General features: G+C 53.9%; 2 protein-coding genes and 1 pseudogene across 4 annotated transcripts; 1 reads left to right on the top strand and 2 right to left on the bottom strand.

Moving 5' to 3' along the window:
* Window positions 1-350: 350 nt before the first annotated feature.
* On the bottom strand, window positions 351-17,331 carry LOC136336107 (capping protein, Arp2/3 and myosin-I linker protein 3). 2 transcript variants are annotated; one of them, XM_066277501.1, is made up of 40 exons: window positions 17,213-17,331; window positions 15,225-15,319; window positions 14,867-14,917; window positions 14,710-14,769; window positions 14,520-14,635; window positions 14,220-14,317; window positions 13,912-13,982; window positions 13,737-13,810; window positions 13,460-13,535; window positions 13,281-13,369; window positions 12,746-12,840; window positions 12,429-12,515; window positions 12,110-12,219; window positions 11,899-11,976; window positions 11,283-11,359; window positions 11,098-11,202; window positions 10,934-11,003; window positions 10,432-10,513; window positions 10,218-10,314; window positions 10,028-10,082; window positions 9,780-9,952; window positions 9,520-9,588; window positions 9,207-9,300; window positions 9,024-9,122; window positions 8,497-8,625; window positions 8,198-8,311; window positions 7,675-7,850; window positions 6,794-6,881; window positions 6,518-6,655; window positions 6,190-6,253; window positions 5,863-6,071; window positions 5,399-5,499; window positions 4,490-4,805; window positions 4,016-4,144; window positions 2,997-3,063; window positions 2,808-2,894; window positions 1,198-1,313; window positions 935-1,115; window positions 696-806; window positions 351-574 (listed from the first exon to the last, which is right to left on the bottom strand). In XM_066277501.1, exons 1-40 carry the CDS (start codon window positions 17,250-17,252, stop codon window positions 546-548), a joined length of 4,116 nt encoding a protein of 1,371 aa, XP_066133598.1. In that variant the 5' UTR covers window positions 17,253-17,331; the 3' UTR covers window positions 351-545. The 2 variants fall into 2 exon arrangements, with proteins under 2 accessions (XP_066133598.1, XP_066133597.1); XM_066277500.1 differs by having other exon boundaries at window positions 351-806.
* LOC136336110 (WAS/WASL-interacting protein family member 3-like) lies at window positions 16,818-18,135 on the top strand. Of its 2 annotated transcripts, none has more exons than XM_066277503.1 (2): window positions 16,818-17,007; window positions 17,220-18,135. In XM_066277503.1, exons 1-2 carry the CDS (start codon window positions 16,982-16,984, stop codon window positions 17,551-17,553), a joined length of 360 nt encoding a protein of 119 aa, XP_066133600.1. In that variant the 5' UTR covers window positions 16,818-16,981; the 3' UTR covers window positions 17,554-18,135. The 2 variants fall into 2 exon arrangements, with proteins under 2 accessions (XP_066133600.1, XP_066133601.1); XM_066277504.1 differs by having other exon boundaries at window positions 16,991-17,069.
* Window positions 17,997-27,893, bottom strand: LOC136336109 (dehydrogenase/reductase SDR family member 4-like; annotated as a pseudogene).

The raw sequence follows: 27,893 nt of genomic DNA, 5'->3' as shown, positions 1-27,893 counted from the left end.
TTTTCAGCAGCTCAGCCCAGATCCTACACGACACCCACCCTGGCCTGGAGACTTCTCAGTCCGCCCCTGCCTGTTTATCACTTCTCTGGTCTTTCCCTCTCTACTCAGAGCCCCAGCCCCACCTCTGTGAGGTACTCTACACTTTTCCCCACGGAGACCAAGCACTGGAGGGGAACAGGTGTGGGGCATGGGGGCAGTGAAAGGGGAAGACAGCGACGACTCAAGGCAGGCAGTGGTTTTGGTTTTTTTATTCTATACAAGTTGGGAGAGAACCCCTGGGGATAGAGGGGCAGGGCCGCCCTCCAGGGAGGGAGATGGTCCCCACACTGAAGCTCTCTGCTGAGGGAGCAGGCATCCAGAGCCTCCCTCTCTCCAGGTTGCTCCCTCCCTTCCTGTCCCCCACCTCCTGTCCCCCATGCCTCATCCTGCCATCCTGGCCCTGTGGGATGGGCTGGCAGAGGGGCCTGGAGGGGCAGGGGTGGGTGGGGGCAGTCCTTGTGAGGCACATGTCGAGAGGAGGGCTGGGGAGGGTGCTGCAGCAGCTGTCAGTCTGTTCCTGGTTCACTGGTTCCTCCTGGGGACAGATCCAGGGAGCCCTGTCTCCCGGGCAGGGAGAGCCAGCTGCCCAGTATGGGATGCGCCATGTTGGACAGATGGGGGAAGGAGGACTTCCCTTTTGCCCACCCCACCGGCACCTGTGGGGTCAGGGGGCCGTCTTCTATCGGGCTCCAGCTTGTCACAGGACTGAGCCCGCCGTGTCCTCTTGGGCTTCAGGGGAGCAGTCCGGCGACCTGGATCTAGGGGCCCTGAAATGACAGTCAAGGCAGGTCTAGCATATGAGTGGGGCTCACGGGCTGGGTGCTCATCCAGGCAGTGACTCATCTTGTGCTACCCAGTGTGGGTAGCAGAGGCCCCCTCCAGCTAGGTGGCAGACCTTGGACCTCGGACTCCACTTGATCCTGCTGTGAGCCCAGCCTCAGCTGGGGTTTGTTCATTCCTGGGGCTGTACCCACAGCCTCAGCCTCTTCCCTGCCCCCTGGCTCCTGGGGGGGACGGCGGCCCCTGGGCACAGCCACTGGCTTGGGGGGCCGCGGAGCTAAAGGCAGATCCTGCAGCTGGCAGAAGAAGGAAGATGCTGGGTCAGTTAGTCCTTTGCCTCCTCAAAGTGCCTTCCCCACCCGCCTTGCCAGCCCTCACCTTGACATTTCTAGCGGGAACTGTCCTCTCAGGGAATAAGGGCCCCTCCTTCTCCTCCCCATCCTGGGAGGCTGGACTGGGGCTTTGGCAGCTGTGGCTGGGGGCACTCTCCTCAGCTATGGGGTTGGGAGAGAGAAAAGCAGCTGTAGGAACAGGCATTCTCTCATAGCCCTCCCTGGCCCTGGCCCCACGAAGCCCTGGAGGCCAGACTTCCCTCTCCAGGCCTGTTTGCTCCTCTGCTTCTGCCTGCTCCCTTCTGCTCTCATATTTCCTTAGCCCGTGGTCCCAGGATGGTCCTGAGCCTGTCCCCTCTGGAGTGGGCTCTGGCCTGGCGGCATCTCTTGAAGAGGGGGGCCTGAACCCTTTCCTGCTGGGATAGAGCCAGAGCCTGTGGCTCATGCCGCCTGTCCAGGGCTGCAGTGCCCGGGGCCCTGCCAAGGCTGCAGCCTGGCACTCCCCAAACTTTGTCTGCCAGTCTGATTTAGATGGCGAGAGCCTCAAGGAGAGGCACCCTTGCACCCCCTACATCCTGCCTCTGTGGCTTTAGGCAAACTCAGCCTGAAGGTAACCCACCTGGAAGGTGTCCGTGTGTGTACCTGTGAGGTGTAAGAGAGACCTGAAGGGTGCTGGTGATGGGTATGGTGCAGTGAGCATCCATCTCTTGTGGTCTCCTAAGTGAAGGATGGAGCTCCACTTTGGGTGTTTAACTAGTTTGTGTGGGGATGGGAAACCAGCAAAGATGCCCGCAGTACTGGCTGGGCCTTGGAGGATGGGCAGGAGCACAGGCATTGCCAAGATGGGCCAGGCTGGCTCTGCTCCACGCCCTGTGCCCTGGCCTGGGGGTGGGAGAGGAGGAGGGTTGTAGGGCACCTGTATCTACAGGGAGATGTGTCCATGTCGGTATTGTTGAAGGGTCACATTCCAGGCCTAGGGGAACTTAGGTAGACACTGAGCTGGCCAGTTTTCCTTTAGAAGCTCCATAGTGAAAGGTGCTCTGAACCCAGAAAAGGGAAGTGTCATACCATGAACCCCTCCCTTTTATTTCTTCAGAGCCTCAAAGCGAGAAGGTAAAGGACTTGTATAAGGTCAATACTCAGGTGGTGGTTGAGCCAGGACTAACACGCAGGGTCTCGACCTCCAAGGCAGGACCCTTGCCCCCTCCTGTGGCATCTCTCTGAGGGTGAGCTGAGGATGGCCTGCTTGGCAAGCTATTTCTGAAGAAGGACGGAATGTCTGAGGTGGGCCTGGCATGACTAGTACTTGCCCACTCTCTTCCCAGCTGAGGGTCAGAGAGAGAACTTTTCTATAGAGGGTGCCACTCTGCTGACAGTGACCAGAGCTGGCCCCTGCCCTAGGGAATTATCTGGATTCACCCACAAAGGGTTGCATTTGTCAACCGATCCATAAAGCCTCTTTTGTTCTGTAAAGCCTCTCTTTGGATTGGGTTGTCCCTTTTGGATATAGCTTTGTAAATATCTTTAAATATTTTCACTGTGTTGACTTCTCACTGCCACTCTTGGTTGTAAATTCCCTGATGCAGAGGCCATGGCTTCTGTTTGGATAGATCCTGGGCCTCCAGTGCTGCTTGCCTGAGAAGAGGTGTTCCATACCTATGTGCCATGTGGCCTCTGCACGGCGCATGGCACTGAAGCTCGGCCTGGTGCTTTGGGGTGGTGGGGGCTTCCAGGCTCCAGGCCCTGGAGTGGGGGGGGAGGAGGGGAGAAGGGGACCAGGAAAGGCAAATTAGGAGGGGACCCTGTAGAGGGTCACAGGAAAAAAGGGAGGGTGGCCATTCTCACCTGCGTCATCCGAAGAGCGCCGTCTCTGCCAAGCCTGGACACTGCTCTCCAGGTCTGGGCCTGTGCCCTGCAAGGACAGCTGAGTCAGGTCATCCAAAAGGCCCCTTCAGTGGGGATTGCAGTTGATAAGGGGCTTCTGCTCTAGCATCTCATGTCATTAGTCCCTAGATGTTTGGACCATTTTCCCAAATAGTGGTACCCAGATCACCCTAGGGCATAAGAAATTGCTTGCACAAATGAAAATGCTGTTATTTTAATAGTTATACATTTATTTTATATGTAGTAGAAGAAAACAAAACTTTGGTTTTTTTGTTTGTTTTTAGCAAGAGAGAAAGAGAGAGAGAGAGACAGACAGGAAGGGAGAGAGATGAGAAGCATTGACTCAGTTGTGGCACCTTAGTTGTTCATTAATTGCTTTCTCCTATGTGCCTTGACCGGGGGCTTTAGCTGAGCCAGTGCCCCTTGCATAAGCCGGTGACTTTGGGCTCAAGCCAGCAACCATGGTGTCATGTCTATGATCCTATGCTCAAGCTGATGACCTTGGGGTTTTGAACCTGGGTCCTCAGCATCCCAGGTTGATGCTCTATCCACTGCGCCACTACCTGGTCAGGTGACTTTGATTTTAAAGATAATAATGCACAGGTCTAGTCTAAGTTAAAAAAGGTGAGTTAATTTAAATGAAAATATTATGTAAATAATAACACAGGTGGAGTGTGGAGAAGGTAAATATCAGTCCTACAGGTGGTAATCGTCACCAAAGTTTGGGAAACAGCTCTCTGGAGGTAAGTGTTTTTATGACTGCCAATTTTACAAGGAAGTAGAGGCTCCAGTGGACAGGTTAAGTGACTTGTCTGGAATTCCACAGCAAGGGTCTGGTGAGGGCAGAGATGCAGCCAACACCTTCTAATGCCAAAGCATGGCTCTCTCCACTGACCGACTAGGGACGGGTGCGGGAAGGGAAGCCTGGTAGACAAGGACCCACAGGACCCTCAGTTCACTGCCTTGAGCGCTCCCCTTACCTCTTGTTTCCCATCGAAGCTCCAACCTTTGGCTCTTCCCAACCCAGGAAGGGCAACACCCTGGACCCTTGGCTGTTGTGCTGTCCCAGGGGCCTGGCCCCCTTCCCCTGGCTCCGACCCCTCAGTGCCCTGTAACAAGGTCTTAGGTTTACAAGCAGTTCCTGAGGAAGAGGGGGCTTCACAGGTTGCAAGGGAGTGGGAGACGGCCCCTGCCCCTCTGAGCCCCAGCCTGGGGAAAGCCCTGTCCAGACCCTTTGAAAGGTCCTTCTGCTGCCCAAATATGCATGCAGCCTTTCCAGCATGCTCTGGGTCACCAGTCCTAGCCCACTCTCAAGGAGCAGGGAGTTGGGATGACCAGAGTTCCCCAGAGCCCTGAGTCCTAGCATTTTCCCATTAGTTGCCTGAGGTGGGAGGGGCAGGTGGGCTACGTGTGGGACAGCGAAGGGGGAAGACTCTACCTCCTGCCTCACTTACCATCTTCCTCCGGAAGGAAGGCCCGGGGCCCCTCCCTACTCCAGGGAGGAGGCCACTCTCCTCGTCTGGGCTCCAGCAGGGGGAGGAGTTGTTGCCAAGGCTGGGAGGGTCTGGGCTGGGGGGGCTCTCCTGAGTTGGGGGTGGGGGTGGTGGTGGAGGGAGGAGCAACCCAGTGGTGGGGGACCCTGGTCCCCTGTCCCCCTTGAAGCTCCGGGGCCGGCGAAAGTGAAATAGGCCTCGGCGCCTCTTCTTCTGGAGTGGAGGCAGAGGTGGCTCTGAGAGGCCTGGCCGCAGGGTCCGCAGAGTCCGGGGGTAGCTGGGCAGGGCCAGGGAGAGTTAATGACAGGGCCGTGGGGAGATGCCAACGCCAGATGCCCAGGATGGTGGTGGTGTTAGTTTAGTCTTGGGTTTCATAAGCCTCCCACTTTCCTCTCTCATCTAGTTTCTCCTGCCGCTCTGAGGCCCTTTTCACTTATCTAAGGGGAGATGGTGTCCTCACCTTCCCTGTCATAACCTTCCAGCAGATCAACTCTTCCCTCCTGCTCTCTCCTTCTCTCAGTCTCTCCAAGTGACCCAGTTCCTTCTGTGCAAGACAGTGAAGGAGAACACGCCCTCCAGGCCTCCTGCCCATTTAATGGCATCTCAACCCAGGGCCTGCCGCCACCCCTCCACCCCACTCCCTGCCGCCCCACTGTGGTGGCCCATCCTTCCCAGCTAGCTGTCCTGAGATGAAGAAAACATGGAAGAAAAGGGCTAGGTGTGGAAGGATGAGAATATGGAGGAAATGTCCCAGAGAGACTGGCTTTGGTCTCTGTATTTGGAGAGGCCTCCACGGGAGCCAGGCAGATACATGAGTCCTTCCAGGGCCGCAGGGCCTGATGCAAATGGAAGTGTGTCTAGGTGCCACACCTGGAACTTTCATCCATGACCCTTCGGCTGAAGAAGTCCTCGAGCCCTTCATCCAGGCGGGTGGCCATCCCGTTCTCCTGACGCATCCCAGATACTGGCACCTGCCGGGGGGGGGGAGGTAGGGAACCTCATCTGGGCCAGGAAGACCCTCCCACCCACTCAGGGCCTTCCCCTTTGGAGTTGGACTGGCCTCTCTTGGCCCCATGGAAATTCAGACTTTAGTTCCCCTGGAAATTTCCTAAGCTTGGCAGCTCTCACCACAATGAGGACTGCCAATGTCTGGCAGACAGATTTCCTATAAGTGACAAGGTCTGCCTTCCATCCAAATTGGATAGTTCCTCTGTTGGTGGCCTGCTGGGGCACTTGCCAGATTGGGTGCCTCTGCATTGGGGTCCTAAGCAACAACCCCTGGCTCTGGCATTGCTAAGTGAAGTCGATCCTCTTGCGATGTCTTGGAGACTCACACTGGGTCGACCAGGTCCTGGAGGGGTGGTTCTGGGGGGCCGGGGCCTGCCTTGTGTTTGATGCCTTAGTTTATAGCCATGAGTGGGGAGTTCAGATAGACCTTCCCAGGAGCCAGTAGCTGTGGGCTGGCTGTTCCCGAGTCCTGAGAGCCAACCGGGGGGGATCCCTAGGCTCCCCAGCTGACTTTCCATGTCCTGAGGGCTCCCACCTGTGGGGACAGAAGTGTTTAGAAGGACTAGCAGGAGGGACAGGGAGAAAGCAGGCTGGTGAGACAGGGAAAAAAAGAAAGGAAAACAGGGCCATTAGCCCCGAGGCTGGGGACTCACTAATGAAAGCAGACACGGGGCGGATCTTGCGGCAGCGTTTCTGCTTTTTGATGGCCATGGTGTCCTGCAGAAAGTGGGGCAGAGGTGGGGCCAGGCTGCAGGTGGCAGGAGCCTCCGTGCCTCATAAAGCCTTCTTTTTAAAGTCCCTCCTGCCTCCCTGTCCTTGGGTGGCTGGGGCATTGGGACTAGGGAAGAGGCTGGGCTGGCTGGGACTGGGGGATGAGACCAAGCTCAGTAAGGGGAGAGTGGAGTCCACAGGAGTTCAAGGGGACAGTGAAGGTCCAGGGCAGGACCTGGGTTACGGAGGGATTGGGGGTGGGGTGCTCACGATGTTGGTCCCAAGTTCATCATCTGTGGTCTCGTCATGGTCATGGTTACGGCCCCGGCCCCGAGAGGACAAATCCTGCCCCTGGCCCGGCCCCCCTGGTGGGTCTGATAGTGTCCTTAGCTGGGCCAGGTGTCGGGCCTGGGGAAGGACAGGCGTGAACAGGACCCCAAGGAAGTGTTCCACCTCCTAGAGTATTGAAGGGAGGAGGCTGGGGGAGATGGTGTGATGCCCACAGGAGGGGCATGCCTGAGCCTGGCCAGGGTTCAGAAGCCTTACCAGGCTCTTGTGTGAGTGGTATAGCTCCTGCAGGATCTCATCCACTATGGAGTTGGTTAAGTAGGTGACGACTGAGAGCTTCACTTCACTGTGGGCACAGGTGGGGCTGCTCAGCCACTCCTTCCCCAGCCCTGAGCCTCGGCCCTGCCCTTCCCAGGTGCCTGAGGGAGAGGGCCGGCTGGCCTGGTCGTCCAAGGAGGCCCGAAGGTGCTGTAGGAGACCTTTAAGGAGACCACACTCGAGTCTCCTTAAAGACATGCCCAGTCCCGCCCAGAGACCTCAGCTTAGGTGTGTGTGGATTGGGAGGGTGGGCAAAGAGGACTGAAGGACGAGAGCAAGGGAGCTCCAGGCCAGGCCTCTGGGACTCCGGGGAACAGAGCTGGGTAAACTGGGGTACAGAATGAGCCCTGCTGGCCTCTGCTCTGAGAGCAGAAACCAGCTATTTTTGTTATAATTTTTCTTTTTCTTAGTATGGCGAGTGGTGGCACCCAGACCCAGATGAAAGAGGTCTAGGGGTGAAAACTGGGAGGGAGAGAGTGTAGTCCACACACTCCAATCACATCATTTTTCTTTGACCATGCCTCTGAGGGGGCTGTGCTGTGTGTTCAGGAGCGGTCTCTGGGTGTATGTGTGGCTATGTACATGTGCACACCTGTGCGTGCTGCCTTTTCCCTAAACCCCAGCTCCCAAACCCTGGCTCAGCACTTAGATTTCTAGGGCAAAGATCAGACCGACCCTAAATAGCAAGGTTGCAGTTGGTTAAAGATTTATCCCTTGTAATGGAGATTGTGCCATTCATTATTCATTGCTGAGAGTTGGGCCCCAAGTCCCTAAGTGTTCTGGGCCCAATCCAGCCCCGCCCCAGCCGGTCTGACTCTCACTCCAGCTTGTTCTGAATGTCCTGGCCCGCCTGCTCCAGCAGTGCTCCCCGGATGAAGTTCCGGGGCACAGTGACGCGCTCAGCCACAGTGCTCAGCATCTTGTTGTGCCCCTCAGCCACGCGCATGGCCACGGGGCATAACTCCTGCGTCAGGCTGACCATGGACTCCAGGATCACCTAGTATGGGGGAAGGGAGGCCAGAGCCCCAAGAGGGGCAGGATCAGGCGTGGCTCCACAGCCAAGAGACTCCGTCCTCTATGGCTTGCCAAGGTCACAGGGCTAGTTAGTAGCAGAGCCTTGGACACTCAGGTTTTCACCGGACCATATGGACAGGGAAGAGTCAGTCCAGGGTGGGGGGAGGTAAGAGGTCAGGGGCCAAGATTGAGGCTAGCAGAAATAATTCAAGCCCAGTTTGCTAGCAATGTCTTTGCAATGGGAGTGGTCTCAGCGCTGTATTTCCTTGCCCTCATAATCCCCTTGACTTAGAGCCTGGGTCAACACTGGGCTCTTTCCCCAGGACTTGCCTGCAACTCCTTGTCCACAGCCTTGGACACCTCACTGGCTACGGACTCCAGCCTCTGCCGCACAGGTCCGTCATTGGCCAGCACATGACCCAGCTCATAGAGGCTGGGAAACAGCTATGTAAGGAAGGGGTTATGATCAGAAGGCCAGAACCAACCCCTGGGTACCCTAAGCTAGGAGGGCGGATGCATGGGGCAGGGAGGGCCTGGACACTGCTGGGTTAGCATGGCTTTCCTTCCTGGGTTCTGGACTGGATCACCCAGTATGGGGGAAGGGAAGGAGGGAGCTGTGGTGAGCTCACCGCCCGAGAGTTCTTGGCATCCTTGATGAGGTCCCGAGCATAGAGCAGCTCATCCTGTACAGGCTCTAGGGGGCACAGCCTCAGGGCCCGAACCTCTTCCTGCACTCGTCCACACAGCCGCTGCAGCATCTGGAGCATGGCCAGGAGGAGGGTTAGGGGCACCGCACACCTTCCCAGTAGGACCCTAGGCACCTGATTTCTGTGTCTCCTGGGCAGCACTATTGGTGCTAGCACTACAAGGGCGGTGCTGATGTCTCTACATGGCCTGGGCCCACTTCTGGGGAAGCCCTTATTGAATGCCCAGTGGAGCTCCCACAGTCCTGTGTACCCTCTGTTTGGGGGGCCCCCACTGTCTGCCCATGTGTTCACTCATGTTTGGGGCCCCTATTCTGAATGTCCTGTCTTCCTGCCTTCCCCACACTTTGAGTCCAGTTATGGGCATCATGTGATGTCTCTTTCATGTCCCACCCCTGCCACGTCACACCTGCACCTTGTATGCCCCGTAGGTCCCGGAGGGAAATGTTTACTTGCTCGGCGCTGCTGGTCACCAGGCCCTGCTGCAGCCTGAAGGCTTGCTCCTGGGGGCACGTCTGCGAGTGGTTGTTCCTCACCAAGCACCACTGGATCTGGAGAGAACAGGCGAATGCATCAGAGCCTGGAGATGTGGGCTGGCCCCTGCCCTCTGGGTCCCACCCTGCTTGGGCGACCACCTTCTGCCAGACGTCCTCCGTGCGCTCGGGGGCACTGCGGTAGGCTTGGGAGATGTCGCTCACAGGGAAGGACATGAAACGCAGCGTGTGGTTGCTGTGGGACATAGTGGCACAGCCAGGTGGGGGAAGAGGTGAGGAGAAGCCCTTGTTCCTCCAAACCCACTTCTTGCTGACCATTTCCCTCATCCATGGCCCTTCCTAACATTTCTTTTCAAATAGATCAAGGGGACTGACTTGGGGCTGAAGTAGTTCAGGCCTGATCCAGGCACAGGAAGCAGGGGGCTTGGGTCAGGCCAGGTCCTGGTGCACTCACCTCTCCAGGGCCCTTGCGATGTCCAGAAAGCCCAGGGCAGATGTATTGTTCCGATCCCACAGGATAGTTCTGGGGAGAGGGTAAGCACAACTTGTTGCTCCTTCCTCTGGGTCCCTGACACAGCTCCCTCCCTTTCTTGGGCAGAGGATGACTCAGAGATGGTTCTAGGACTAGGGGTTCTCTGGGAAGATGGGGTACAGAGCAAGGCAGGCATGGAGGGCACAATGTGTGTGAGTCTCTGTGTCCAATTGAGGGCCCACCTGAGGGAGGAGTTTATCTGCAGGGCCTTAGACAGCATCTTGGCCCCGATGTCCTCCATGCCGTTGCCGCTCAGATCCACCTTAGCCAGGCAGGTGTTGCTGCCCAGGGCGTTGATGAGGATGCTGGTGCGCAGCTTCAGCCTGGAGTCTGCCACCGACAGTGACTGCAGGGACTGTGAGGGCAAATGGGGGTTGGGCCCGGTCCCCAAAGCCCCGGCTAGGCAAGCCTCCTCCCAGCCATCACTCACACAGTCCTCTTCCTGGATCAGCTGCACCAGCTTGTGGAGGATCTCCTCCAGGGTCCTGAGGGGAGTCAGGGCTCAGAGGAGGGAGAGGGCTGAGCTACTGGGGAGCAGGTCGGGGTCAGAGGTAATACAGTGAGCCAGTAGGATAGGTGGATGACAGAGTGAGGGTTTGTGGTATGGGGAGGGACCTTACTTGGCCTTGACATTGAAGTTCTTGCCCAGAAACAGGTGCTTGAGGGACTTGTTCTTGCCAAGTGCGGGCACCAGTGTCAGGAGGTCCGAGTCAAACCCTGAGAGAGGCCTGGTCTTGAGGCCGGAGGCTCATAGGACTCTCCATAGGGCCTCTTCCCCACACTCCAGGCCCCATTCCCCACTTGGACCCCAGGAAGAAAAGCAACTGCACTCACCATTGTCGGACAAATCCAAGCTGCCCACGCAGGTGACAGCCCCCAACTGCTCTTGCAAAGCCTGGGCTCCTGCTGAGCGGAGCTGCAGGGACACGGTGGGGGGAGGGGCATTGAGACCCCAGGACTCAAGATCATATCATAGCTGTGGTGTACAATCAGGAGGCTCTTTCTTCACACCAGAGTCTTCCCTAGGACCGGCTCTCCCCTTCTTTAAGTCAGAAAAAATCTCCAGGCCCCTGCACTGGAGACAGCTTACTCCTGCCCTCTGGGGGTAAAGCCTGGTATCTCCCTCTGCAAAACTGAGTGGGGAGACACTGCAGACTGAATATGACCTCTTGAAAGAGGGACACAGACCACAGACTGAGAAGGGAAAGTGGAGGTGTAATCAGGTTGGGGATTGTAGAGGAGTGTAGAGGCAAGATACTTCCAGGGTTTGACTTAGGACAGAGAAATGAACAGTGGGTAGGGGACAGGCAGTGGGATTGGGGGACTGAGGGCTCACCTCACAGCTGCTGAGGTCCAGGTGCAGATCACTGAGGTGACTGTTGAGGGAGAGGCCCTGGAGCAGCGCCCTGTGGGTAGAAGGCCAGCACGCCCCCTTTTACCCTTCACCCCCTTCTCTATGGGTCCCTCTAGGACACTCCCCCAACCCTGCACCCACCCGACCTGAGGGCCTCCAGGGGCAGCTTTGTGGTGGACAGGTTGACGTGGCTCAGTGTGTAGGCGCTGCTGAAGAACTGCTTGAAGGCCGGTGGGGCCTCCCGGCCCTTCCTGCAGAGACTCCCAGGATCAGCAAGGAAGGGGGCACCTGCTGCTTGCCCTAGGCCTCCCTGTGCCCCTCATGCTCCCACCTGTGAGAGCAGCTGTTGCGTGCCAGGTTGAGGTAGGTCAGGTGGGAGCAGCAGCCATGGAGCAGGGCACCCAGAAGCTGTGGGGAGAGACAGAGAGACATGGTGGGTCTCATAGGGCCTGGGAAGGGTGGGGGAGGTCTCCTCACTCCCCACCAAGGTCCTGGCACTTAACCTCTGTGATCAGTCTGTATGAGCCCACTATGGATGCCCAATTTGCCTCTTACTGCCTTAGTCTCCCCTTTGTGGAAAATGAGCCCATCCCCTGCCTGTCCCCAGGGCTGGGGGAGAGGCTCCTAGCAGTGGATATATAAAGCTAGGGTCACCACAGGCCCATAGGTGCACATTAAGGGAAGTATCTTATCCTCCTCATGGACTCAGCACTGAGCAAGGGCAGTGGAGCGAGGTCTGATATTTAGGCACAGTGACATAACCCTGGGCAGTGACCAGAGAGAGTTCAGCCCAGGTGTCAGCTATGGGTGTTTCTTTACAATGCAGCTGAACCTGAAGTCACCCTGCCAGCTCTGCCCACCTCCATAGTCAAAGAAGGGGGTGAGGCACAGACCCACCCTGGCCTCCCCAGATCACCTCAGCTGGCCTGCCATTGCCAACCCCTCACCAAGTCAATGGCGCAGTCGGTCCCCGCCAGGTCCAGGTGCACCAGAGCGTTGGGCTGGGCCAGGAAACTGTAGAGGGCCTGGGAAGTATGGACAGAGGAGTTCCAGCAGCAGGGGTGATAGAGTCCCTCCAACCCAGCTACAGGGCAGAGACCCCGGCCCTGAAGTCTGAGTGTGCTTCAGCAGGGGCTCGAGGCTGTTCCATGGACTCACATTGGACTCATCTGTGGCAAGCAGCCCAGGGTTCTTGCTCAGGTCCAGGTATTGAAGGGAGCTGGCAAAGGCTGGGTTGGCCCCGAAGGTCTGGCCCAGCGCCTGGAGCCCTGAGCACAGCGGGTACTAGGCTGGGTTGGCCCCCGTCCCCACTTCTTCCCTGGGTATACACTCCTCCCCAACCCTAAAATGTGGCTCCTTTCCTTTCCTTGATCCCTGGGATGCTGCGTGAGTGTGTGAGTATGCCTCTGGGGCTCCACACTCCAGGTGACACTGGGGAGGGTCAGAGGTCAAAGGTCAGTGGTCCCAGTGCAGATACCTCGAGGGGAAATGGCAGTCTTGGTCAGGCACAGTTTGGTGAGGCCATTGGGGAAGCAGAGGAGCTGCTGGCTCAGACTGAGGAAACCTGGGAAGGCAGGCAGAACAGTGGGCCCAGTGAGAGGCTGGGCAGTGGGAGCAGGTGGTGCAGAGTCAGAATAGGGGCTTCAGTGGGGTACCAGCCTGGGGTCAAGGACGGTGGTGTGGGGGCAGGGGCTGGCATCAGGTTGGAGAACCACTGTTCAGGCCCAGGCTGGGCTCTGGGCTAGGATAGGGGTATGCATTGCTGTGGGGGTAGGATTTTGGGCTGGGGCTCACCCTTGTCCTCAATGGGGTTGTGGGACAGAGTGAGGGCATGCAGCACACAGCTCCCATTCTCTCCAAACACCCCGGCCAGCTTCTGGACAAAGTCCCTTCAGGCAAGGGAGAAAGGATTTATTTGTCCCAGCCCCTGGGCTTTCCCTCTTCTTCCCCCTGCCTGCTTGGCTGTGAATGGAAGGACCCCACAGGTGGGGCGCAGTTCGGGGTCTGCCACGAACTTGTCACCGTTCTGGAGCATGTGAGAAGTTGTGCTGAGACAAAGCCCAGTTTCGGGCCCTTGAGACTAGAGAAGCCCACCCTGCTTGGTAGTTGATGGCGCATGCTGGGGCAGAACATGGATCTGGGGGTCAAGAGGCTTAGGTCTGATTCCCAGCTTGACCACTGACTTGTTTTCTGCCCAGAGAGGGCCTCAGTCTTCTATAAAGTGAGGAGCCATATGAAATAGCTCAGAGGCCTGTATTGTGCTGTGAGTTTCTGGGGCCCTAAGACTACATCAAGGGGCACCACTGCCCACGGAGGAGGCTGGCCTCACGTCTTGAGTCCGGCGTTATCCAGCACTAGCTCTTCGAGGCTCCCCGACTTGCTCAGGGTATGTAACACCTGTTCTAGCACTTCAGAGCCCTGAGGACAGAGCGGGTGCTGTGATCAGGCATCAATAGACAAGAGAGGACACCGCTCTCTCCCACTTCCCCCACTCCTCCTAGTCCCTACCAGCCGCAGGTCCTTGCAGTAGAGTTTGGTGAACCACTGGTTGTAGGCCAGGGCTGCCACCATTAGGGCCAAGTCTCTGTGGGGAGATTGAAGAGGGGAGGAGGGTGGTGAGCAGGTGGCTGGGGCAGGAAAGAAGAGACTAGGGGTGGAGTGGTTGGGCTGGGGAAAGCCTGAATGGGTAGAAAGAAGTGGGGGTGGGGAGAAAAAGCTGGGACTATGGGAGGGACCAGAATGGCATTTGGGGTGGTGGTCGGGAGTCTCTACCCTATTAGCTTACCGGCTCTCCAAGTGGCTGAAATCCAAAAGATTGAACTCCCGGTTATCCTCAGCATGATAGATGGTGTCCACATCCTTGGAGAGGTGGAACTGGCTCACACCTGCTCCCCTCCTCCTCCTCTGCCCACTCCCTCCAGGCCCCACCTGCCCAAACAGTGGGTCCCTGCCCAACGCACCCATTGCACCTCCTCACGGCAGTGCAGCCCATTGTAGTCACACAGAGCAGCGTAGGTCTCAGAGAAGCCACCTGTGGGGCAGTAGATTGGCTGCTCCACGAGGGGCAAGGGGGTGAGGAACAGGCTTGGGGGTTAAGGAATGGTGAAGGTCATGTTATGTGCTAGTGTCCTGAATCCATGCTACACCATGACCCTCTGAGGCCCGGGGGCTGTGGAGTCCTCACAGCAGGTGAAACCCTACATATAAAGGACTCTGGACAAGGGGCAGGGAGCTACAGGTCTCACTTTTGTCAAGTCAGCCCCCTCACCACAGACACTGTGCGTGGTAGATGTGGAAGTCTCAGAGTTGGGGGACGTGTCTCGGGGCCCTTCTGGAGTGTCTGCATTTCCACGCCGGATGAGACACCTGGAAGATGAACAAATCCATCCCAGAGAGGTGAAAGGAGGCCCTCATCCTCCCCCTTACGGTTTCTGGACCTCCAGGAAAACACAGGAGCAGGAACATGCTCCCTCTTCCCCTTGCTGTATTAGGAGCTCAGATCCAGGGCAAGGAGGGAGTTCTCCTTGATGTCTAACCCCTTGAGAGAGAGTCCTCCTTTGCCACTCACCCAGGGCCAGGGCAGACCTTGGAGAGGGCAGAGCTCACATGTCGCGTCACCTGGTCCACACTCTCAGCTGAGGGCAGCCGCATGCTCACCATGCCACGCTCTGTCTCCACTAGGATCTGGGGGAGAGGGGCGCAGGGCCTCAGATATTGACTCCTTCCTCCTGCTGGTCTCCCCAGGCCCTGGTGCTCACCTGGTTCTGACTGAGCGTGTTGAAGGCCCGGATCTCCAGGACATTGAAGGAGCTCTCCACCTGGGGGCATGGGGATGCTCAGCTTGTGGTAAGCATCTGGCTGCCAGGGTTGGGAGGGAGCATGCCATGTGCTCTCCCACTCCTCAGCCCAACTCACCTTGGCTGGGACTTTAAGGGGGAAGAGGTGGAGGCGCCAGGAGGTCACGGCCTTCAGAGGAAGGGAAAGAAAGTCAGCAGCTAATGGCAATTTCCTGGGCCAATGAACCCGCCATCCTTCAGCCCCCTCAGCCTGTGGGCACCCTCCTGCTAGCAGTGGCCCTCTGCTCTGGGGGTCCTCCTTCTCTCCTGCCCCATCCTAATGTCCTGGACATCCACACAGTCCTGCCTGCTCCTCCCCCAGGCTATGACTCCTCAGCTCTTCCCCACCTCTGTCTCCGTTGCCTCCCAGCCTCTCTGCCCTCAGCAGCCCAGCTGCCCTCAATACCTCCCTCTGCTCCCAAGCGCAGTGCCCTCACCAGCACTCGGTCCTCAAACTTCTTGGGTTTCGTCTCCAGCTTCACGCGATGTTGTTGGAGCACAGCCCCTTGGCTCAGGCACCTCCGGATGCTGTCTGCATGTGGAGAGGGGCCTGTTCACAGCTCCTCTTACCCTGGCCACCATGACCTCCCCAGGGCTCTCCAAGGAAAGGGTCGGAGGAGAGAGAAAAAGAGAGACAAAGAAGGACAGAGACAGACCCTGGCCAGTTTGCTCAGTGGATAGAGCAAGAGCATTGGCTGGGCATAAGGATGTCCTTGGTTAGATTTCTGGTCAAGGCACACATGAGAAGTGACCATCTGCTTCTCTTTTCCTTTCTCTCCCCCTTCTCCCTTCTCTTGCAGCCAGTGGCTTGTTTGGATTGAGTCTTGGCCCCGGGCACTGAGGATAGCTCGGTTGGACCAAGTGTAAGCCCCAGTGAGGGTTGGGTGGATCCTGGTAGGGGGCACATGCAGGAGTCTATCTATCTCCCTTTTTCTCAGGAAGAAGAAGAAGAACAAGGAGGAGGAGGAGGAGGAAGAGGAGGAGGAGGAGGAGGAGGGGAGGAGAGGGTGGGAAAGGGAGAAGAGGAAAGGGGAGGAGGACAGGGACACAGACCTATCTTTTTTGGGTGACTTTCATTTTCCGATTAGAGAGGGAGAAAGTGTGGAGAAAACTCTAGTCCTGATGTTCCTGAGTCAAAGGACAGTTGCTGAGTGATACTGTGTGAGGCTGTGTCTTACCTTCTGGGGGTGTGAAGGATTTTTCCAACTGATTCACTCCAGTAACATTGATCTATACAGTAAGTCAGTGTGTAGGGGTGTGCGGTTGTCCTTTGACTGTATTCTAGGTGGTCTGGATGTGTGTCTGCCTTTTACTATGCATGTGTGTGCACCTTCTGAAGATGCCAGGGAGTCTATGTGTGGCATTGGTGGTATATGTAAGTGCGAAGGAGTATGTTGTGATTTAAGTTGTGAAAGAGGCACAAGACACAAGGTTCTGGTGTGTTGAGGGTTGGCAGGAGGGTGGGAAGGAGTTAGTATTTAATGAACCTGTTCACAACTGCTGGCAGAATCATCCAGATATCTGAGCAAGAGAGAGAGAGAGAGAAAGAGAAAAAGAGAGAGAGGTGGGGGTGCGGGTGCTATAAAGGTATATACACACATTTCATGGTTGTGCTTGTGTGCATGTGTGGAGGTGTGGGAAATTGCCAAGGTACAGCATGTCTCTGAGTCCCCTTGAGCTTTCTGATGTCTGCGTGGGTTAGGCTGTGCTCCTGCCTCTGGGGGTCAGGGTTGTGGTAGTGCTGGGGGATTGGGCCTTGGTTTGGGTCCATCTGAGGACGGTGCAAACAGGAGAGGCCTTGAGGTGTGGGTGTAGGATAGTGAGAAGGGGGGAGGCTGGGACGGGGGCTGTGGGAGGCGAGCTGCAGTGACCCTGCTTTTGATATGATCTCCAATCCAAACTCTTCCCTGATTCCCTTCCTTGCCCCACTGGTCCGGGCGCTGCCAGGCTGCTTGGGGGGCTCTTCTGGGCAGTTCCGGGGCGGGGCCGGGAAGGGAAGGGAAGGGAAGGGTGTGGAGCCAAGAGGCGGTCAGGACCAGGGGCAGCTCCCATCGTGCGGCAGGGCGGGCCTGGCTCGGCGGGGCTGGGAAAACGGCACTCTCCGGAGAGGACACTAGACGCCTCGCTGAGAGGTGGGCCGGGTCACTGAGTCATCCTTAGCGAGCGTAAGGGGACTGCACCTGTCACCGAACATATGCACCGGCGGCTCTGGGACAGCAGGTCCTGACAGGGTGAGGCGTGGGGGCGGCGGAGGATGCTCCGGGGACAGATGCCCCAAGCTGGTCTGCAGGGCAGGGGGCTGCCTCGCAACGGGAATGCATGGGGCGGGGCAGCAGGCATCGCGACTGGGGTGTGCGCGGGGAGCAGCGCCCTGGGTCTGAGATGCTCCCGGACCGGGCGTCCCAGAGACAACCGTGCCTCGTACCTTGCAGCTCGCGGGTGAGCTCCGCGCTGGACTTGGCCATGGCGGCCGCTGTTGCTGCCGCTGCTGCAGAGGAGCCGCCGCCGCCGCCGCCGCCGCCGCCGCTGGGGAGCCGCGGCACATGCTCGACCCGGCTCCGGCAGGGCCCGGGCGCTGAGCGCTGCAGCAGCCGCCGAGCCCACTCCAGTCAGGAGCGGCTGCGCGGGCGCTGGTGCCCCCGCCTCCCAGCGCGGGGTCCCCGCCCGGCCGGGGGAAGAGCCGGACCGAGCATGCGCGCCGCCTCCGGGCCGCGTGAGACCCTGCGCGCGCTGGTGCTGACCCTGCCTGCCGGTTCCCGCGTGTGACTCTCTGTGCGTGTTACCTGCAGCCTGGACCATCTGTCGGTCTGGGGACAGCGTCCCGCTTTGCGTGCCACACAGTCCTCGGGCACCGTGAGCGAAACCCATTTCTTTTGTTTGTGGACCCGCGTACCGCGGGGCCATGTTGCAGGGCCCCTCCCTTTTCCCGTGTGTTCGGGTCGGTGCAGCTAGGCCTCGCTGACCTGCGAGCGAACTCGGGGTCCAGGGCGACGCCGGGAGAGGACTTGGCCAGATCTGGGGGAGTTCATCCTTCTTTTCTTGCTCACCCAGCTTTGGAGAACCCTGTGGCGGCTCTGCAGACACCTCCACTCCTGTGCATCAGCTCAGGTCTTGGAGACAGGGAGGAGGGTAAGGGGGATCCAGAGATCTAATCCATTCAGATTTATGCTCTCTGTTCATCTACCACACTAAACAAATGAACACATTGATTCAGAGCAACACAATCATCTCCATTTTATTTTCACCTCATTTGCAAACAGTTAATTTCCAATCTTCCTTCCCCCTCCTTCAACTCTAGGTTCCCTCTCTCCCATCTCCTCATATTCCCCAGATGCCCAGAAAAAGAAATATACATTAGCTGGTCTTTGCCAAGGTCGACTTAGCCTTTTCAGCAGGCTTGCCCAGGGTCCTCAGGGGAAGTCTTTATCCAAGGTTGCAGCAACAGTGGGAATTCTCCTAAGACCAAACCTTGACGGCAGGGACGGCGGGGTCTTGTCACAGGGCAGAACTGATTTTGACTGAGAGGTATAAGGCGAGCAGTAGGCTAGGTGGAGGTGGGAAAGGCCAGTCAATGAGTCTGCAACTGAACCAGGAGTTGGAGCCCGATCTCTTCGTTGTTGGGCTCTCTCCAGGTACTCAGAGGTGGGACGGGGCTCTGCCACCCACTGCCACTGTTTCCCCAGTGATGTAGCTGGCATCTTCGGAGCACAGGAAAGACACAATGCCTGCACATTCCTCTGGCTTGCCTATCCTGGGGTGCAGGGAAAACAAGGAAGGGAGTAAAAATCAGACAGGCCAGGCCCCCCGACCTGGTCCTCAGAACATGAAATTTGCTCCATGAAAAAGTACCAGGTGATTTTTCAGGACCAGTGTACAAGTCCATCAAATAGTGTTACCATGATGATAAGCTGTCATGATTTAATATAAGCATAAATGCTGTACTCTGCAAAAACTTTACATTCAAATAATATGGAGTATCTCTTTTTTAGAGAACTCAGGACACCAAAATTCAAAGCTATATGGATAAACCAATAAGCAGCTATTATACACACACACACACACACACATACACACACACACACAGAGTCAGAGAGAGGGACAGATAGGAATAGACAGGAAGGGAGAGATGAAAATCATAAATTCTTCACCTTAGTTCATTGTTTGCTTTATCACATGTGCCTTGATTCAGGTGCTGCAGCAGAGTGAGTGACCCTTGCTCAAACCAGTGACCTTGGGCTCAAGCCAGTGACCTTGGGCTTCAAGTCAGCGACCTTTGGGCTCAAGCGAGTGATCATGGGGTCATGGCTATGAACCCACCCTCAAGCTGGCAACCTCAGGGTTTTGAACCCCAGTCCTCCACATCCCAGTCCGAAGCTCCATCCACTGTGCCACTGCCTGGCCCAGCTATTTCATATTTCAAAGATTTTGCTTCACATGTGTGCAAACTAGTCCAGCATCAGGAAGTTGTGTGACCGTACATGGTTTGTTTAAAATGACTCCATTTGCACAACTTCAATTCACAGACAGCTCTTTCAGGAATCTGTTTTTGTCCCTAGAGTCAGGTCCATTTTGTAAGGATGTGCGAATTCTCACTGTTTGTATGAGTGACTGCATTGTTGGGAACACTTGAACATAACTGCCTAGAATTCTCTAGAGGTGGGTAGAGTGTGTATCTCAAACCTAGAAGGCTTGGATTAGTGGTTCTTCATCCTAGCCGCACCCTATAATCATGAGGAAGGCTTAACAGTCAGCGCCCTCTGGAGATGCCCAGGTCCTTTCTTGGACCAATTGAAAAAGAATTTCTGGGAGTGGAGCCTGAGCATCTGTAGTTTGACAAGTACCCCTATTAGGCATCAAGATTGAGAAGCAAGGGGCTACTCAATTCTGGGGCTCTGAGATGATAATACCCCGACTTATTAGTGAGCTGTGACTAAGCCTGCAGCTCATGCCTGGCATCAGAATGGCTTTGGGAGCACTGGAGTGGGAGTCCGTCCTAAAGTAGGCCCTGTTTGCACAAGTAGTCCTTGAGGGACAGGACAGAGAAGCTAAAGAAAATAGAGTTCCCAGAAGCCGGGTGCTGGGGAGAGGATCAGGGCCTCTACCGAGCTCTTCTCTGCTGTAACCGGGACATCTCTGTGTTTGTTTTGGCAAACACAGAAGCAGACTCCTTGCACGCACCCCACTGTAGAGATGCAGTGTTCCCAAACTAGTGAAGTGTGTGCCTGAGGCAGAGGAGAGCTGTCACTGTTGTCTGTGGGAGCAAGAGTAACAGGAGGTGGGCTGTGTGAGGGACCAGACCTTTCCATCTTTATCCCTCCTAACCCTCTCTGACACAGCCTTACCTTCTTATGGGGAGAAAGAGAGAGAAGAGGGTAGGGAGGACGGGAAGCATCAACTGCAGTAGTTGCTTCCTATATGTGCCTTGAGCAGGCAAGGTAAGGGCTTTGAACTGGAGACTTCCATATCCAGGTTGAATGCTTTACCCACTGCTCCATCACAAGTCAGACTCCAATTTGTTGACATTGCAGTTTAAAAGAGTGCAGGTGTTTTCAAAGGCTGTATGTGATAAGTGGCAACTTAGTTCACTTTTTCAGAATTGGTATTTCACTTCACTAGCAGCTATTAAAGAACTGGTATTTCTCTTAGGTAGCAGTTAACTAAAGTTTTCCAATAATGAGAAGTACTCTTTTTTGGTAGCTGGAAAAGGGGACAGGTGGTATGCAAGTTTAAGTGTATTAGTTATTGACAGATTAGCTGCCATGTTTGCTAGAATAAACCAGGAAGAAGAGCCTGGATAACCCAGATAAGGGCAGGGTAGGGGTGGGGCTGAGGGAAGAAGGGGGCTAGCAAGGAGCAAATGGAAGAAGACGAAACTGGTCGAAGCAGCAATGAAGAAGATAGGTAGGGAGAGAGGAGGTCCCCACTAGCCTTTACCAGGTGCACTGCAGGTTCATGGCAAACTGCACGGATTCCTCACATTTACACTGCACCTGACGGATGCATTCAAAGCCTAAAAGCCGACTGAGTTAGTGCCGTTTTCTGAGGCCTGCACCCTGCTGCTTTGCTGCTTTAATCCCCTCTTACCTTGTCCCACACCTCCTCGGTGACATCCATTAGGTTTCCAAAGAAAGGGTTGACGGCAGCATTGGAGACCAGGATGTCAATGCCCCCATGAAGTTTCACAGCCTGAAAAGAGTAATGTGTGAATCAGGGCTTCAGATCAGTGGGGAAGAGCATTAATCAATGTTGATAAAGAATTCCTTGTTAAGAACAAAATGATGTCAAAAAGACATTTCTGATTCTTGAAACATTTTTCTCCTAAGCTGCACTAACCTCTGCTGCTAAACACTTTAGGGTCGTATAATTCCTTTGGCATCTTTTCTTCCTGCCCCCGTTCTTCTAAAGCTGTCACTGACCCCTTGGGAAGCTCCTTTATTCTCATGGCCTGCTGTCACTTCACAATCTATTGCTAGACCCTTCCCCTTTCACAGTGAGTCCTAGCACCTATCTCCAAGTGCTTGCTGCCCAGTTCTCCTTGATATGAGTTACCATTATCTCAAACTCAACCTGTTCACACCTACCTGAACGGTGAAACTGCTTTAAATAGAAAGTTACCACTGAAAAGGGCCTAATTTAGGTTATGACCCATGTCCTCATGGTGAGGGTGATGACACTAGGTCCAGGGAAGTTAATTTCTCAAGGTCCTGTAGCTCAGTAATGATATATTAAAGCCAGCTAAGAACAGGGGACCTAGTCATTTCAGTCTTTGGAGAGGCAAAGGGATTTGCTCAGAGCACAAAGCTAGTTACTGGTGGCAGAAATGAAATCAGTCTGATGGAGAAGACACCAGCCTGGGGTGAAAGCAGTTATGTACTTGGTTATAATGTCATGTCACCCCCTGTTGCCCCTCTCTCCCCACCCCCGTTTTTTTGGCTTGCAGGCATGAAGATTCCAGGCAGAGCTGACATTGAAGCTGGGAAAACCAAGAAAGGTAACATCTCACCCCCTTACTAAATTGTGAGTAGGTGGTGGCAGGCACGTGCTGCGGTGATGAGTGGCCAGGCAGACTCTGCCGACAATATACCTGGGCTTCTCAGCTTGTGACACAGTTTGTTTCCTAGGGCAGTGATATAACCCGAATTTTGGTGTAAGTAGAAACACACCTAGCCTAAGTCACTTACCTATCATAATACAGTTGTAAAATCATAATCTAGAACATAAAAACATAATTAAACCACAGAAAAAGGAAAAGGACATAAATATACTGTACTGTACACTGTATTGTGTATTCTTCCACTGCACTCAAACTAGTTCGCCCATGTAGTCCATAGGTATGACACTAATGGTGTAAGCTGAAACACATCTCAACTTTTAAAAGTTTTTATGGGAGTGAGCATTGTCAACTCGAAACATTGTATGTTGAGACTGTTATAACCCAAGGACTCTCTGTACTACCGTGCAATCAGACTTTGCATTTGCCTGGAACCTGCAATTTTCATGCCTGGGGCAAGCAGCAGTAAATGAGGCCTCAGTCAACTTGGTGCTTCACAATTTGATTTGGCGCAGGGAGGGGTGCTATTAACCATGTGTACCATCTGCTAGCTCCCATTTTAACTAATTATTCTTGCTAACTAGGTGCTAAGCTCAGCTGTTTCTACACTGCTAAAGGAGTGGCTGAGCTATCAACATGTAAATCTCACAAAACTATTGATATAAAATCACATAATCTTTTAAAACCAGTATCAATACTTTCTTGTGCTGTCTAAATTGAGTGCCCTGGCACTAAACCCCAGTCACTTGCCTTGGCTCTGTGTAAGTCTGGCCCATGGACTTGTGACTAGGAAAGTGCAGAACACGATAGAAAGTGATGTGCTGTGGTCTATGTTTGTGTGTCTGGGGCAGGAGAGAAGCTGGGGGATCGCACTGGAGTCAGCTGGAGAGCCTTTTCATTTCGGCTGTGCATCCCGCCCCCCTCCCCAGGCCAGTCAGCACGGAGAGGGGAGGAGGTGGGGTTTTGACTGGACAGAGATAGAGAACCAAAGATTAATGAGAAAGGTACTCTGACTACCCAGCTGGTGTCTTCTCAGTCTTCCTCTAATTGTGCAATCACTACACAAAAGTGGTTTAGTATCATTTGCTCTGTGTTCTGATAGGTATATATTTTAGAAAAAGTATAATCAAGTGGAGAAGTAGCTAATGTGGTTTCCTCTCATCACACCTTTGAGAAGCTTCCAGGTGCAGATTAGGAGGCCACTGGGTAGTAACTGTCTTCAGGGCAGCAGCTTTCCTGATCACAGGGTGACAGCTGGCAACAGGCAGAACACAGCTCGAATTGCTAACAAGTATCCTATTATTCTCCATCCTGACATTGCTCTGAGAGTCATTTAGACTCTTCCCTCCTGTTCCATTTCTTGACGCTGGGTTAGAAAAGAAATCTTGGCTGGTTCCCACCTAATGTTTCTTGGGCGTATCCAGTCTGGCCCCACCCTCACTGTTCTAGACCTGAATGACAGCAAGGGCTTCCTCGCTGATGCCCTTGGCTTAGTGTTTTCTCTACTCTAACATATCCTTCCTGCCAGTGCCAGAGTCTTCCTTTAATAACCATTTTCGTCTTGCTCAAAACCTCTTTTTCCCTGCAAGGACATCTAAACGCCTTTGGTAGGCTGTGGAGGCCCCTGTGCCCTCCTTCCCGTCAGCCCATTACACCAGCGCTCCTGAACGTGTGCTCTCTGCTGTGGGCCGACAGTGCTCCCCTCTTCCCTCAGCCCTTGGCTGTCTGCTCATTTTGCAGAGTCATCTGGAATCCCGTCCTGTTTCATCTGTCCACCCCACTCACTGCTCAAGGTCTAGCTAAAGCCCCACCACTAGGACAAGGCTGCAGGACAGATGTGGTGAGATGATTTTCCTGACAGGATTTTGACATTAAGTTGCTACATACATTTCATGTGGCTAGTCACTCATTGACCCAGGATCCCAGATGGCTTCCTTTAACTCTCAGTATCAAGGTCCCAATCTCAAGCTCTGTGCAGCAGCCTATGCCAGATAAAGGTGAATTTCTTGAACCTACATTTGGCTCTAGACAATGTACATTTGAGCATTACCAAATGGTTCCTTTTTGTATGTGTTTGTTTTTAGCGAGTGAGCGAGAGAGGTAGACAGAGACAGAAGAGACAGGAAGGGAGAGAGTGAGAAACATCAACTTGTAGTTGCAGCACTACAGTTGCTCATTGATTGCTTCTCATATGTGCCTTGACCAGGATGCTCCAGCTGAGCCAGTGACCCCTTGCTCAAGCCAACAACATTGGACTTTAAGCCAGTGACCATGAAGTCATATCTATGATCTCATGCTCAAGCCGGCAACCCTGTGCTCAAGCTGTTGAATCTGTGCAGCCAGATGAGCCCTCATTCAAGCCGATGACCATGGGGCTTGAACCTGGGAGCTAAGCATCCCAGGTGGACACTTTATCCACTGTACCACCACCAGTCAGGCCCCAAATGGTTTCTTAAAAATGGAATAGCATTGCCCTGGCCTGATATCTCAGTTGATTAGAGCATCGAGTCAGTATGTAAAGGTTGCTGGTTTGACTCCCGTTAAGGAACATACAGAAAGAGATTGATGTTTCTGTCTCTCTGTCTCTTTCCCTCTTCCTGTATCTTTAAAACCACCACCAACAAAACAAAACAAAACAAATCCCCCTTTAGCCTGACTGGTGGGGGTGCAGTGGACAGTGTCTACCTGGAATGCTGAGGTCACTGAGGTAGCCACTTTGAAACCAAGGCCACCGCTTGAGCATGGGATCATCAACACCATCCCAAGGTTGTAGGCTCGAGCCCAAGGTCACCGGTTTGAGCAAAGGGTCACTGGCTCAACTTGAGCTTGAGGTCTGATTCCTGGTTAAGGTACATGTGAGAAGCAATCAATGCACAACTAAAGAGAAGCAATGAGTTGATGTTTCTTTCTCCCTGGTCTCTCTATCTCTGCCTTCCTGTCTGTCTCTCTCTCAAATTAAAAAATCTTAAAAAAATGAAATAACCTTATGCCTCTATCATTGTTTAACATCCTCTCTTCTAAGATTACCCAAATTATTTCTGCCAGCCTTCCCATTGATGAGCACAATCCTGCACTTTCCGTTTTTGGGTAGTATCACCTTTCACTCCAGGGAATACAGTGTGGGCCCCGAGCCCAAGAGAAGGGCAGCCTCCTTTCCCAGGTGTTCATATTTTCTTGTGTACCCTGAAGGCTGGAACCAAGTACCAACTCTGACTCTGGCTTAGACACTGTCTTTGAGAGTCAAGTCCGAGGGGGCACCCAGCGCCTGACCTGACAATAATGGGGAAATGCCTGGTAGCCTGTAGGCAGGTTGTCAGGTCTGGCTGACTCACAGCTCTGTTCTTACTGGCTGTGGGACCTTGGGATATGGCTCCACCTTTCTGAGCAGAGTGTAAACAGGGAGAGTATTCCTTGCTTTGTTTGGGTTGTTGTCAGGTTTAGAGATAAGCTGTGTAGGCTCTGAAGAAAGTGAATGGCACCCAGTGGGTGGCTGAAAGATGGTGGGCTGCCCACACACTGAAGGAGAGGGACTGACTGCTGATTAGCTCACAGGAGGGAAAATCTATTTTGTGATTGTATCTAGCCTTCCCATCTGCCCAGGTAGGTTGGAAACCACTGGAGAACCAGGACAGCTGTTTTTTTGGTGCCCCCAAGGGCTGATGCTGGGTGGAAGCGTTAGAGCAGTTTTTGATTCCCAGACTGGGATGGGATGATTCTTGGAGACATAACAGAAAGACACACAGTAAAAGGATGCTGCTGGACTGGTGTGTGTATGCAGAACACACTTATGTCTTAGATAATAGTGCTGACGTGGATCACACCAGTGTTGTCCAGGAAAGCATGGAAGGAGGCTCAGGCTGGCTCCCTTTTGCTACCTCCTGGGTCTGTGCCCATAACCTCGCTTCTCACCGTGGCCACCAGCCGCTCCCGGTCCTCAGCCTTCCCCACGTGGCACACGATGCCCGTCACGCTCAGCCCCTCCCCCTGCAGCACTGCCACTGCGCGGTCCACGTTCTGGTGCTTCCGGCTGCTGACCACCACGTGGGCCCCGTCCTGGGCCAGATGCTGGGCGATCGCAAAGCCGATCCTGTGGCAGAGAGAGATACGGATTGTCAAGGCCAGTACGGGAAGACGTTGAGAGCATGGGCTTGGAGTGAGACTGCCCCGGTGGAAATCCTGGCTATCCTTCCGGGCACTCGTTTATTTGTTTTTGGTATGATTTTAGCACTCAGATTGGTTTCCCAGAAAGTAACATCACCTTCCATAGACAGGCACCATACCCAGTAGGAAGTGAGCAGCAACCACTTCCATGATTGCAGGGTCTCACTCAAAAGACCCTTGCCCCAATATCTTCCTTACTAGTCTGCATCATCTCAAAATCCTATTGTTAGTTATGTTTGGGGTTCCCATGAAAGGGTGGGTCTTTGGTTAAAAATAAATTTTTTACATTACTCTCCTGTGAGTAAGGGTTATACATTTTGCAACTGTTAACCATTAGCATTTCAAGTACATTTGTATTTTAGATTTGTGTAGAGGTGGCATCTGCAAAGTCCTGTGGGTATGACAAGCAGTATAGACAAGAGTGGTGGTGGAAAGAGGACATGCAGATGGCCAATAGGCATATGAAAAAATGCTCAACATCACTAATCATCAGAGAAGTGCAAATTAAAACCACAATGAGATATCACCTCACACCAGTCAGAATGGCGCTTATCAATAAAACAACACAGAATAAGTGCTGGCGAGGATGTGGAGAAAAGGGAACCCTCCTGCACTGCTGGTGGGTATGCAGACTGGTGCAGCCACTGTGGAAAACAGTATGGAGATTCCTCAAAAAATTAAAAATCGAACTGCATTTTGACCCAGCTATCCCACTGTTAGGAATCTACCCCAAGAACACCATAGCACTGTTTGAAAAAAAGAAATGCACCCCCATGTTTACGGCAGCATTGTTCACAATAGTGAAGATCTGGAAACAGCCCAAGTGTCCGTCAGAGGACGAGTGGATTAAAAAGCTTTGGTACATATATATTATGGAATACTACTCAGTCATAAGAAAGGATGACATCGGATCATTTACAACAATATGGAGAAACCTTGATAACATTATACTGAGTGAAATAAGTAATTCAGAAAAAACTAAGAACTATATGGTTCCATACATAGGTGGGACATAAAAATGAGACTCAGAGACATGGACAAGAATGTGGGGGTTATGGGGTGGGGAGTAGGAGAGGGAGGAGGTTGGAGGAGGGGAGGGGCACAAAGAAAACCAGTTAGAAGGTGACGGAAGACAATTGGACTTTGGATGATGGGAATACAGCATAAGGAAATGTCAAAATAATCTAGAACTGTTTTCTCTGAACATATGTACCCTGATTTATCAATGTCACTCCATTAAAATTAATCAAAAACAAGAATAAATACACAAGATCATAGTTGAAAAAAAAAAGAGTGGTGGTGGGTGAGAGACTGGCTGGGCAAGGATGGTGAAAATGCACTCAGCCAAAAAAGAAAAAGAAAAATCTGGAAACCTGAGCCTTTTGACACATCTAGAGGGATACAGTTCTGGGAAACTTGTCCATAGTCGGTGGAGACAGTGGAGTAGTATTTTTGAAATCTAGGCTGTCTTGAATTTCTGGTGTCTGGTCATCCTAGACTCAAAGTGGTGCCAGTTCAAAGTGGCAGCCCAGAGCACTGAGACTGTGGGTTGAAGGGGGAAGCACAGTTGTGCAACTGAGCCAGAGGCAGCTGTGCCAGGTGGATTCAGACCGGGCTGCAGGCCGATCACGTGGTTCCTTGCTTTCTGGGCCAGACTTTGGCCCCTTATGAGGCCTGATTACACGACCTGGGAGAGAAAGGACAGGAGTTAGCACTTATTTCCAGAAAGAAAGTAGCCTCAAAGACTCTGACTGGGGCACCCACCTGTCGGTGGAGGCTGTTACTAGGGCCACCGTATTCGCGAGCGGATCCTGGCAAGCCACCCTAAGCTGGCCATCCGCGTTGATTTCCAGGACGAGATATATTCACCCAGCAACAGCTTCGCCTTGTGCAT

This window comes from Saccopteryx bilineata, chromosome 4, assembly GCF_036850765.1.
Source record: "Saccopteryx bilineata isolate mSacBil1 chromosome 4, mSacBil1_pri_phased_curated, whole genome shotgun sequence".
In the NCBI taxonomy this organism is placed as follows: Eukaryota; Metazoa; Chordata; class Mammalia; order Chiroptera; family Emballonuridae; genus Saccopteryx; species Saccopteryx bilineata.
Note: the sequence above shows the minus strand (reverse complement) of the source record. Positions and strands in the feature narration are given on the sequence as shown.